Here is a 12,830-nt window from a genome sequence, read left to right on the forward strand (position 1 = left end):
CAAAGATTAGGACTTGCTTACCTGAGAAAGATCATAGATTTGTTTTTTAAGCTTCCCACTCTCCTCTCTGGTTTCTTGGGCTTTCAGTTCATCTTTGTGCTTCAAATCAAAAATACAAAAAATAAATAGCATTAATAAAAATATAGTTATGCTAAAAAAATTACAAATGAACTGAAAATTCATGGGAAAATAGCTGTACGGTAGTCAATATATGTTCTCCTGTGACAATCTGGAGCACAAGAACTGCCAATTACATAAGGGCTCTCATATGTATCATGGGACTGTGGGAGATGCATTTTACATGTAAGAGAAGCCAAAGTGTTTTAGGATCACTTATTGTAGGGAAAAATGCAGCTGAACCCTTTAAGAGGGAAGATAGGTTACATTTCTTTTTCTAATTGAAATTAAGTGGAAACTTTGCATCAATGACAAAGATTTTATTTCCTTTTAAAGAGGTTTTGCAGCAGCTGAGTTGTGAGTTACGCTTACAACAAACAAAACATTATGTAGAAGTTCAGTGACCAACGAATCTGAACACTACGATATTAGCACATATATTCTCGCTCTGTTTTTAGCTGCTGTGGTCTTGTACTGAACCACAAAGCTCAACTACTAACCCGATAAATAAAAGTATTCTTTCTTTAGCTGGGACATCTGAAAGCCACTTATCAGAGGTCTATGCACAGTGACATGATTGGTGGTCATGCGGTCAGGAACAGCTCTAACCAATACACAGTGTATATAATACATACATGCAATTAAGTACTCCGCGAGGAGAAACCTACCTTTGCCATCCGGGCGACCCTGGCATGCAGGTCTGATATTTCATTCTGGTGTCTTCTTTGCATTTCCTGAACTGTAGCTTCAAGTTTCTGTTCCTCCTGAGATGATACATAGAATTACAGGGCATGGTTTTGATACAAGGAACTAATGGCACATACATTAATTTCAGCTCTTTGCCAACGTCGTATACCGTAGCAGCACACTCCTGTCTTATCATTACAATGTTGTATTCTTAACCTACAAAAGCCATGTGATCAATCAGGAAATTACAGGTTTAATTGTAACACCCCAGCTTTGCCTGGTATACAGGCCAACTACAGGAAGCATGGCAAACCCAAAACACAGAGTATGTGCCCAGCCTGATCCAAGTCATCAATCCATGGGTGTTACCACTTATTCACTAACTCAAATAATGGCAATGAACTCACCGATTAATTTACTGCATGTTGTCACCACTGGGACAACCCCTTTAAATGATGTAGTCCCCCGCATTCATTTATTTTACTCACTTATATTGTACCATTAATTTCCACAGCACTTTACTGACCCCATTGGGACTCACAATCTGAGTCACTAATAGTATGTCTGTCGAGGGTGGGAGGAAACAAGAGTACTTGGAGGAAATCCACGCAGCATACACAGGGAGAACATACAAACTCCTCACAAATGTCATAGATGGGTTTTGAGCCCAGGACCCTAGTCCTACAAGGTTACAGTGCTAAACACTAAGCCACAGTGCTGCCCATTAAAAAAATAAACATATCTGTACTGATGCCATTCAAGCAATGTTGGCACTGGGTTGTTACATCATGTGAGCCCTGCAGCCTTTTAACATCTGCTATTAGGCTGCAGTGCTCTCGTGACAATGTCATGCAAACCCCAGGGCCAACATCGCTGGACTGGCTCCGGTACAGGAAGTGAGTACATGTTATTTTTATTTTTGAAGTGGGACCATTTCATATAAAAAGTGTGCGTCCAGGTAGTGGGCAACCCCTTTAAGCCTAAGGCCTCTTTCACACATCAGTTTTTTGCCATCAGGCGCGATCCGGCTTTTTTTTGTAAAACCGGATCCGGCAAAATGCAATGCCGGATCCAGTTTTTCCCCATTGACTTGCATTAGCGCCGGATCGCATTGCGTTTCATCCGTTTTTTGCTGGATCCGGCTACTTGTCTCATTCCGGCGTCTGGAAAAAACGGCTACTGTAACGTTTTTTTGTCTCCGGCGAAAAAGCCGGAAGCGCCGGATCCGGCGCTTCCAGCTTTTTGCTACAATGAAAGTCTATGGGCGCCGGATCCAGCCACCGGATCCGTTTTTTTAAGTCTGCGCATGCTCAGATCCAATTGGCCAGCCCCCAGGAAACAGATATAACCTGCTAGACGGATCCAGCAAAAAAACGGATCCGTTTCTACAGTTCTCCAAAATTTATGCCGGATCCGTTTTTTCTAAAAATAGCCGGATCCTGCCTGACGGCAAAAAACTGATGTGTGAAAGTAGCCTTAGGCATGTCTCAACTAACTCATTAAAGAGACTGGTGAAGACAAGTTCTGTCCTATTCATAGGATGGGTAATAAATTATTGATCTGTGGGTTCCAAAAGCTGCAAACCGTATTGCTACATAGGCAGTTTTATCCCTGATAGAATTGAGTGGCGGTGCACATTTGCAAACTGCACTATTCATTCATTCTCTATGGGGCTGTCGAGCGCTGCACTTGGCTTTTTCCAGCAGCAGCAGAGAGAACGAATGGAGTGGTGGTCAGAAGCTTCTATTTTCTTTTCTCTTTATCACACAGGTTGATAAGTTTTAGATTTTGATAGGGTGGGCTTTTAATGATGGAGAAATGTCAAATATGCAAATCTGATTTCTTTATTTTAAAAAAGTGGAAAGCTGGTTGAGTTGATTTTTTTATTTAAATATTCTTACATTTTTTCACTTACCGTAACTTTTTAGCCCTCTTCGACTTGAACCTTCAATTGTTTGATTGTTTATACTGCAATTCACTAAATTTCTTTTTGTGCGTCAGCTTCACAAGTGGACTAAGATGACAGGTAACTCATCTGCACCCCGCTTAGGCCCTCAGGGAACCCAATGGGAGCAGCTATGCAGGCGTCATTAAAATGATTGACAGCGACACTTGGGTGGGAGTTCCCTGTTTAACCATTTAATACACAGATCTTTTTTGTACTTCACTGTGATTCTGATTGTTTTTATAAAAGTCTCGTATTACAGAAATTATATCATTGTGAATGATGCCACAAAACAAATACAAGACTGGGTACAAGATTCTTTGCTTGGGTCTGTCTTACCTGTTCACGAATTTGACTTTCTACTTTAACTAAATGATGCTGCAAATCTTCTTCCAACTCGGCCATCTGTAGGGCTGTCGTCTCCTCAGTCCTACAACATTTACGAACACTGAATACACTTTATACAATGTATGACTGCATCACACGATGACAAAATCAGTAAAAGTACCACGTGTTATATTATAGTGAATACTTTGGCCCACATTTATGTTTACTCTAGTTTGGGTGATTTGTGCCAAATTTATTAAAAGTTGCATACCTCCTAAAAATTTGGTGCATATCAGAGGGTCTACATGCAAAAAAAAAAAAAAAAGAATCAAACATATACAGTGGGGCAAAAAAGTATTTAGTCAGTCAGCAATAGTGCAAGTTGCACCACTTAAAAAGATGAGAGGCGTCTGTAATTTACATCATAGGTAGACCTCAACTATGGGAGACAAACGGAGAAAAAAAAATCCAGAAAATCACATTGTCTGGTTTTTTTTTTTCATTTTATTTGCATATTATGGTGGAAAATAAGTATTTGGTCAGAAACAAGCAATCAAGATTTCTGGCTCTCACAGACCTGTAACTTCTTCTTTAAGAGTCTCCTCTTTCCTCCACTCATTACCTGTAGTAATGGCACCTGTTTAAACTTATCAGTATAAAAAGACACCTGTGCACACCCTCAAACAGTCTGACTCCAAACTCCACTATGGTGAAGACCAAAGAGCTGTCAAAGGACACCAGAAACAAAATTGTAGCCCTGCACCAGGCTGGGAAGACTGAATCTGCAATAGCCAACCAGCTTGGAGTGAAGAAATCAACTGTGGGAGCAATAATTAGAAAATGGAAGACATACAAGACCACTGATAATCTCCCTCGATCTGGTGCTCAACGCAAAATCCCACCCCGTGGGGTCAGAATGATCACAAGAACGGTGAGCAAAAATCCCAGAACCACGTGGGGGGACCTAGTGAATGAACTGCAGAGAGCTGGGACCAATGTAACAAGGCCTACCATAAGTAACACACTACGCCACCATGGACTCAGATCCTGCAGTGCCAGACGTGTCCCACTGCTTAAGCCTGTACATGTCCGGGCCCGTCTGAAGTTTGCTAGAGAGCATTTGGATGATCCAGAGGAGTTTTGGGAGAATGTCCTATGGTCTGATGAAACCAAACTGGAACTGTTTGGTAGAAACACAACTTCTCGTGTTTGGAGGAAAAAGAATACTGAGTTGCATCCATCAAACACCATACCTACTGTAAAGCATGGTGGTGGAAACATCATGCTTTGGGGCTGTTTCTCTGCAAAGGGGCCAGGACGACTGATCCGGGTACATGAAAGAATGAATGGGGCCATGTATCGTGAGATTTTGAGTGCAAACCTCCTTCCATCAGCAAGGGCATTGATGATGAAACGTGGCTGGGTCTTTCAACATGACAATGATCCAAAGCACACTGCCAGGGCAACGAAGGAGTGGCTTCGTAAGAAGCATTTCAAGGTCCTGGAGTGGCCTAGCCAGTCTCCAGATCTCAACCCTATAGAAAACCTTTGGAGGGAGTTGAAAGTCCGTGTTGCCAAGCGAAAAGCCAAAAACATCACTGCTCTAGAGGAGATCTGCATGGAGGAATGGGCCAACATACCAACAACAGTGTGTGGCAACCTTGTGAAGACTTACAGAAAACGTTTGACCTCTGTCATTGCCAACAAAGGATATATCACAAAGTATTGAGATGAAATTTTGTTTCTGACCAAATACTTATTTTCCACCATAATATGCAAATAAAATGAAAAAAAAAACAGACAATGTGATTTTCTGGATTTTTTTTTCTCAGTTTGTCTCCCATAGTTGAGGTCTACCTATGATGTAAATTACAGACGCCTCTCATCTTTTTAAGTGGTGGAACTTGCACTATTGCTGACTGACTAAATACTTTTTTGCCCCACTGTACCTGCTATAAAGCAGGTGAAAAGTGAAGGCCAATTGGAATAATAACTATAGTTTACACCGGCAGCTACAGAGCTCTAGAAATTGAAAGAATCAAACAAGCGTTATAAATGAAAAATTTCTAAAAACAAACAAACAAAAAAAAAAAAAAAAACAGCACTTGGCAAACACTATAATAATAATCTTTATTTTTATATAGCGCTAACATATTCCGCAGCGCTTTACAGTTTGCACACATTATCATCACGGTCCTTGACGGCGCTCACAATCTAAATTCCCTATCAGTATGTCTTTGGAATGTGGGAGGAAACCGGAGTACCCGGAGGAAACCCACGCAATCACAGGGAGAACATAGGCTGCAGTGCTATCCACTGAGCCACCGTGCTGCCCATGACACTGAAAAATAGTGCATAGATTACCTGGATAGGGAGTGGACATCAACCTTTAGATAGATGTATAACACCTAAAGCCAAAATACGGCAGAAATTTGAGTGTAAATCTATGCCTACTTGTAGGAGGTGTAGATTTAAATTAGGGACTTGAGTACATTCCAAAATTTTGCCACATTTATTAAAAGGTCTCTTTGGTGCAATTTAAAACATCATTATATATATATATATATATATATATATATATATATATATATATATATACATACACATACACACACACTCACTGGCCACTTTATTAGGTACACCTGTCCAACTGTGTGTTAAGACTTAATTTCTAATCAGCCAATCACATGGCGGCAACTCAGTGCATTTAGGCATGTAGACATGGTCAAGACAATCTCCTGCAGTTCAAACCGAGCATCAGTATGGGGAAGAAAGGTGATTTGAGTGCCTTTGAACGTGGCATGATTGTTGGTGCCAGAAGGGCTGGTCTGAGTATTTCAGAAACTGCTGATCTACTGGGATTTTCACGCACAACCATCTCTAGGGTTTACAGAGAATGGTCCGAAAAAGAAAAAAAATCCAGTGAGCGGCAGTTCTGTGGCCGGAAATGCCTTGTTGATGCCAGAGGTCAGAGGAGAATGGGCATACTGGTTCGAGCTGATAGAAAGGCAACAGTGACTCAAATTGCCACCCGTTACAACCAAGGTAGGCAGAAGAGCATCTCTGAACGCACAGTGCGTCGAACTTTGAGGCAGATGGGCTACAGCAGCAGAAGACCACACTGGGTACCACTCCTCTCAGCTAAGAACAGGAAACTGAGGCTACAATTTGCACAAGCTCATCGAAATTGGACAGTAGAAGATTGGAAAAACCTTGCCTGGTCTGATGAGTCTCGATTTCTGCTGCGACATTCGGATGGTAGGGTCAGAATTTGGCGTAAACAACATGAAAGCATGGATCCATCCAGCCTTGTATCAACGGTTCAGGCTGGTGGTGGTGGTGTCATGGTGTGGGGAATTTTTTCTTGGCACTCTTTGGGCCCCTTGGTACCAATTGAGCATCGTTGCAACGCCACAGCCTACCTGAGTATTGTTGCTGACCATGTCCATCCCTTTATGACCACAATGTACCCAACATCTGATGGCTACTTTCAGCAGGATAATGCGCCATGTCATAAAGCTCGAATCATCTCAGATTGGTTTCTTGAACATGACAATGAGTTCACTGTACTCAAATGGCCTCCTCAGTCACCAGATCTCAATCCAATAGAGCATCTTTGGGATGTGGTGGAACGGGAGATTCGCATCAGGGATGTGCAGCCGACAAATCTGCGCCAACTGTGTGATGCCATCATGTCAATATGGTCCAAAATCTCTGAGGAATGCTTCCAGCACCTTGTTGAATCTCTGCCACGAAGAATTGAGGCAGTTCTGAAGGCAAAAGGGGGTCCAACCCGTTACTAGCATGGTGTACCTAATAAAGTGGCCAGTGAGTGTATATATATATATATATATATATTTTTTTTTTTTTTTTTTTTTTTAAAGCCTGGGGTGAGACACCCCAGTGTTAAAAAATCTGTCACATTTCCCTTCCTGAAGACCGCTTGCTGGTTTATCATCATTTTTCAGATTTGGCGAGTTCTAAGAGAAGTAGTTGAGGTGGGCAAGTTTCTCCAGGAGTTGTGGAAAGCAGACTAATAAATCCCTGCATATGCATATTGTTCTGGATCAGATTTCAGCGTGAGGCATCATAATCCCTCACTTCTCCAGTTTCCAGAGTGACTTCACGGATGGACGCTTGCCGATTTAGAGGAAAAAAATACACTTCAATTAAACAACACAGTAACGTAATGTGTAATACGGCGGTAGAGTGTTCCTAAGGAGCAGTGTGGCCCCGTGTCCGGTTTTCATGCTGTGCTGCGGATATTACATCCTGTGCCTCGCTGTGCCTTATTGTAAGATGCCCCCCGGCAAACTCAATCTTGTAACCATGGTTATGGAGACAGAAAACAGGTTTTTTTTTGTTTCGTTTTTTTTTAATAGACAAACCTTTTTAGAATGGATTCCAGTTTTTCAGTGTTTAGCCGCTGAGCTCGGAAGTCATAAGACATGTTCTCAAGCAGTTTTTCATATTGCTCAAGGAGGCCGGGTACAGACACCCCCTGAATGTCCTGGTGTAAGCTCCATAGCTGCTCTCGGGTCTCTCTGCAAAGCAAATGGATTTATGTTAACAAGAGCTACACCGGCCTTTCACTAAGAATTAGGCGTTACATTGTGTCGGTCTTACTAAAAAAAACAAGCAATAAATGAGTAGAAACAGCACTAAATTTTTCTGCATTGTCCTGTATGTAACATTTACTTCAGTTACCAAAATTGTAAAACCCGTTTTCTTCCTGGTATATCTGCAAAAGCTCAAATTCGCAATGTGCTCACAAACTTCAGTTCTGTCTGGGGAAGATTTAGAGAGTAGCTGAACTTTTAGAAAACTTTTGGAGACATCACGCAGAAATGTCAGAAGTGTTGAGGGTTTGTCAGTTTACACTCCCCGATCACTAAACAGAGGGGCAGAATTGCCCTCATTCAGGACAGAATATACAGTACAGTCTATGGAATATGTCTAACGCTGATTTTCTGTCTCATAGGTCACTAATGCTTAGTAAAGTGCTTCTGTCCATATTTCTTAGCGATCTGTGCTATTTTCAGTACCCAGACAGCAAAGATCAAAACTGTAATCATTTCTCTATGATAGATTAAATGTTTCTAAAACTGCTGTTACTTTTAACATGCAAACTGCCTCTTTGGAAAGAAAGAGGACTTAAACGCTATACCGCCACCTATTGGAAGCAGCGATCCTACAAGTCACAATCAACCCTTTAACAACGAGTTTTGCAATATGACTTAGGATAAGAACCAAATCAGAATCTCAAATTGCAGACATGGTGTTTCGGGCTATTTGCCCTCGGCAGTGCAAAGCATGACAACTGATTTGGCTAGGTGAGAGGCTCTGGACTGAGGTCTAAGGGGAAAGGTTTCATGCATGCATTTTCGAAGGAGGGAGAGGAATAAGCCGCGCAACTCTGGAAATGGCTCTCTCTCTCTCATTATGAGAACAAAGGATTAAATTCTTCATGCCTGGTGCCCACAATTAGGAAGTAGCAGATCTTTGGACGCAGCGTAGTTTCACTACACCCAAAACACTGCATTCTAATCACGCAGGTAAATCCACACATGTTCACTGAGCAATGCGGATTTACCGCATCCAATACATATCGTGGAAATTTCTGTCGTGGAGACTAGCGTCACACAGCTGGTGAGTTTACACAGCGTCAAATAGAAGTACAGTGGGCATGGGATTTCTATAAATCCCATCCACTGTGCTCGTAATCTAGAACGCTGCCTCCACAACACTGATATTTCGGATCGCGGCCACGTACTTCGAGGCCCCTACATACACGAACAGTAATCCTCTAGTCTTGGAGGGGTTGCCTTCAGACTGTAGTGGAAGAAATCCAGCTCAACGGTATAAAATCTTCAACTTTATTTGTATGTGATTACAACATCTTAACATGCATAATAAGTCAATAGATGGGATCACGGGTTCTGGGGCAGATTTTATACCGCTGAATTTCTTCTATTAAATTCTGGTCATCGTTGGTGGCAGCGACGTTTATTCCGAGCTCCAGAGATCATGATGGCATTAGCGGTGAGATGGCTTTTTTCTAATTCGGGTTTGACTTTACGCTAACATGTATGGGCATCCTTCTAGTTCAGTGTTGTCAGGGTGAAGCCCACTTCACTATACAAGACCTCTTTCAGATGGTGCATAGTACGTGTGGTGAAAGTTTTCACACATACCGGAGACACTTATTGTAGACCCATTCAAGTGAAAGGGTCAGTGCACGACCGTGTGTGGACAAAATACGCTGACATGTCCGTTTTTGTTTCTTTTTTTAACAGCAACACGGGCCGCAAAACATCCCACACGGATGACACACAGGGATGTCATCCCTGTTACACGTACCGGCACCTGAGAAGCAGCTGTACAGTAAGCGCTGTTCCCTGGTGCATAATTCTCCCCTGCTCTGTCGGTGATCATGAGATTGAGTTATATTCAACTGATAACAGCGACAGCAGGCGGCGGTGGACAGTGTCAGCCGGAGCCTTCCTGCAGCTGCCGGCGAGGTCACGTGTGCAGCTACTTAAGAGAAATTAATATTCACCGCAATCCACTCCCATGGGCATGGAATGTGGTGAATATTCATTCCCTTTAGTAGCGGTACACGTGACCGCCAGCAACTGCAGGAAGGCTCCGGCTGATACTGTGCTAGCCATTAAAGAGCAATGAATACTCACTGCTCTCTGTGCACACTGTCCAAACGTGCAGAGCAGTGAGCATTCCGGCAGCCACCATTAGGCATGCTTGCACGCAGCGCATGACATTCCTGACATACGCTGCTTACAAGCATAACGCAGCTGCTGGCACCAGAACAAGATGCTGCTAGGGAGCGCCAGAAAGGTAAGTGTAATTTTTTTTTTTTCTTTTTAATGTTTTCTGATGGGGCCATAGATACCAGGATGGGGATGAGGGGACATTAAGTACAGAATTGACCACATTTTTTGCTTCAATTTTTTTCCCCCAAATTGGTGCGCCTTATGGTCCGGTGCGTCTTATAACCTGAAAAATACGGTACATAAAACATGAAAGTTTGCACTTGAGATTTCACTCTACACTCAAAAGGAATTCACAAAGTGAACGGCTTCCTTTTAGGCAAGGGCTACACAGCGTTTTCACTCAGTGCCGCTGCCACATGGCGGCGCTACAGAAGTGAATGGGGTCACACTGCGACATTTCAGTCACACAATCTCTGTTGCTGCCCAACTACCTGTGTACCCTATCCTAAAATTGACAGTCGCAGTACAGAACCTTAAAATATGGTGGCGCTAGAGATCAAGATATAATATGCAATATGTATAAAAAACACTAATCAATGCATCATGTTCAAGATGACAATCTCTCTAGTGTCAAGAATGCGTGACTGTTCTACACATGTGAACAGGGTTTGTAGTAATCCATACACCTGCAGCAAAGACAACCCTACTGCATACATTCCTGCAATAGATCTACTGTCATGGCCTTGGGCACCATATGACATTGTTCTGTAATTGCTGGATACCTTGAAGGTTAGTTACACGCTCTTCAGCCATGACTATTAATAATAGCATCTATTTATACATGTCTTCTGTGATTTCAGAGATATAATAATCCTGAGATATAATAATCCTGAATAATCCTGTTGGCAGAAAGTGTTCTTTGTCAAAATCTGCAAGTTGCCTACATGCTGAATGTAGAGGTAATAAACCCGGATTATGAGCGTATAAACACTGTAAAAAGACATGACTCTCAGCATGCCGAGACTGGGAGCACGAGGAATGTGGGCGATGGCACTTTCTTTTTATCTTCTACAAACAGGTGTAACTCTTAAGACCAGTTTTACACTGCTCCGACACAGTCACAAATACCGACTCCGACATCTCCAGGACTGTTTGCAGTCTAGGTGGAGAATTAAGGTGACTCTTCTATGACCCATGACTAAGCCTGATTTGCCCTCGTCCATAGTCCTCCATCACACAAGATCCAGTCACTGTTCAATAACTGGTCGAGTCGCCACTTGGTGCAAGCGCAATACCCCTTTTTGTACAAGTGTAATGTGCTTACTCTGGCGCATTGATGTACGTGGATCCAACATATTGATTGTCACATTCTGGGAAACTATATTCTCATGGGCATGACCAATATATCAGCATTATTTTAGAAATGTAACATGCTTACCGGCAAAATTTCTTGTGCACTTCCAGTTTTTTTCTAAAATGCATACAGTATAGACCAAAAGTTTGGACACACCTTCTCATTCAAACAGTTTTCTTTATTTTCATGACTATGAAAATTGTAGATTCACTCTGAAGGCATCAAAACTATGAATTAACACATGTGGAATTATATAATTAACAAAAAAGTGTGAAACAACTGAAAATACTGTATGTCTTATATTCTAGGTTCTTTAAAGTAGCCACCTTTTGCTTTGATTACTGCTTTGCACACTCTTGGCATTCTCTTGATGAGCTTCAAGAGGTAGTCACCGGAAATGGTTTTCACTTCACAGGTGTGCCCTGTCAGGTTTAATAAGTGGGATTTCTTGCATTAAATGGGGTTGGGGCCATCAGTTGTGTTGTGCAGAAGTCTGGTGGATACACAGCTGATAGTCCTACTGAATAGACTGTTAGAATTTGTATTATGGCAAGAAAAAAGCAGCTAAGTAAAGAAAAACGAGTGGCCATCATTACTTTAAGAAATGAAGGTCAGTCAGTCCAAAAAATTTGGAAAAATTTGAAAGTGTCCCCAAGTGCAGTGGCAAAAATCATCAAGCACTACAAAGAAACTGGCTCACATGAGGACCACCCCAGGAAAGGAAGACCAAGAGTCACCTCTGCTGAGGAGGATAAGTTCATCCTAGTCACCAGCCTCAGAAATCGCAGGTTAACAGCAGCTCAGATTAGAGACCAGGTCAATGCCACACAGAGTTCTAGCAGCAGACACATCTCTACAACAACTGTTAAGAGGAGACTTTGTGCAGCAGGCCTTCATGGTAAAATAGCTGCTAGGAAACCACTGCTAAGGACAGGCAACAAGCAGAAGAGACTTGTTTGGGCTAAAGAACACAAGGAATGGAAATTAGTCCAGTGGAAATCTGTGCTTTGGCCTGATCAGTCCAAATTTGAGATCTTTGGTTCCAACCACCGTGTCTTTGTGTGACGCAGAAAAGGTGAACGGATGGACTCTACATGCCTGGTTCCCACCGTGAAGCATGGAGGTGGAGGTGTGATGGTGTGGGGGTGCTTTGCTGGTGACACTGGTGGGGATTTATTCAAAATTGAAGGCATACTGAACCAGCATGGCTACCACAGCATCTTGCAGCGGCATGCTATTCCATCCGGTTTGTGTTTAGTTGGACCATCATTTTTCAACAGGACAATGACCCCAAACACACCTCCAGGCTGTGTAAGGGCTATTTGACCAAGAAGGAGAGTGATGGGGTGCTACGCCAGATGACCTGGCCTCCACAGTCACCAGATCTGAACCCAATCGAGATGGTTTGGGGTGAGCTGGACCACAGAGTGAAGGCAAAAGGGCCAACAAGTGCTAAGCATCTCTGGGAACTCCTTCAAGACTGTTGGAAGACCATTTCTGGTGACTACCTCTTGAAGCTCATCAAGAGAATGCCAAGAGTGTGCAAAGCAGTAATCAAAGCAAAAGGTGGCTACTTTGAAGAACCTAGACTATAAGACATATTTTCAGTTATTTCACACTTTTTTGTTATATAATTCCACATGTGTTAATTCATAGTTTTGATCCCTTC

The 12,830-nt window shown here is 42.4% G+C and overlaps 1 protein-coding gene across 1 annotated transcript in view; it reads right to left on the minus strand.

Moving 5' to 3' along the window:
* The window catches only part of LOC141084135 (ras and EF-hand domain-containing protein-like), a 107,488-nt gene that overhangs the window by 64,546 nt on the left and 30,112 nt on the right, over positions 1-12,830 (minus strand). The window contains exons 2-5 of the mRNA XM_073568610.1: positions 7,465-7,620; positions 3,089-3,179; positions 786-881; positions 22-99 (exon numbers count right to left, since the gene is read on the minus strand). Coding sequence (XP_073424711.1) covers positions 22-99; positions 786-881; positions 3,089-3,179; positions 7,465-7,620 — 421 coding nt within the window. The remainder of the gene's footprint in view (positions 1-21; positions 100-785; positions 882-3,088; positions 3,180-7,464; positions 7,621-12,830) is intronic.

This window comes from Dendrobates tinctorius, unplaced genomic scaffold, assembly GCF_039654945.1.
Source record: "Dendrobates tinctorius isolate UK_male_01 unplaced genomic scaffold, ASM3965494v1 ptg000022l, whole genome shotgun sequence".
Taxonomy (NCBI): Eukaryota; Metazoa; Chordata; class Amphibia; order Anura; family Dendrobatidae; genus Dendrobates; species Dendrobates tinctorius.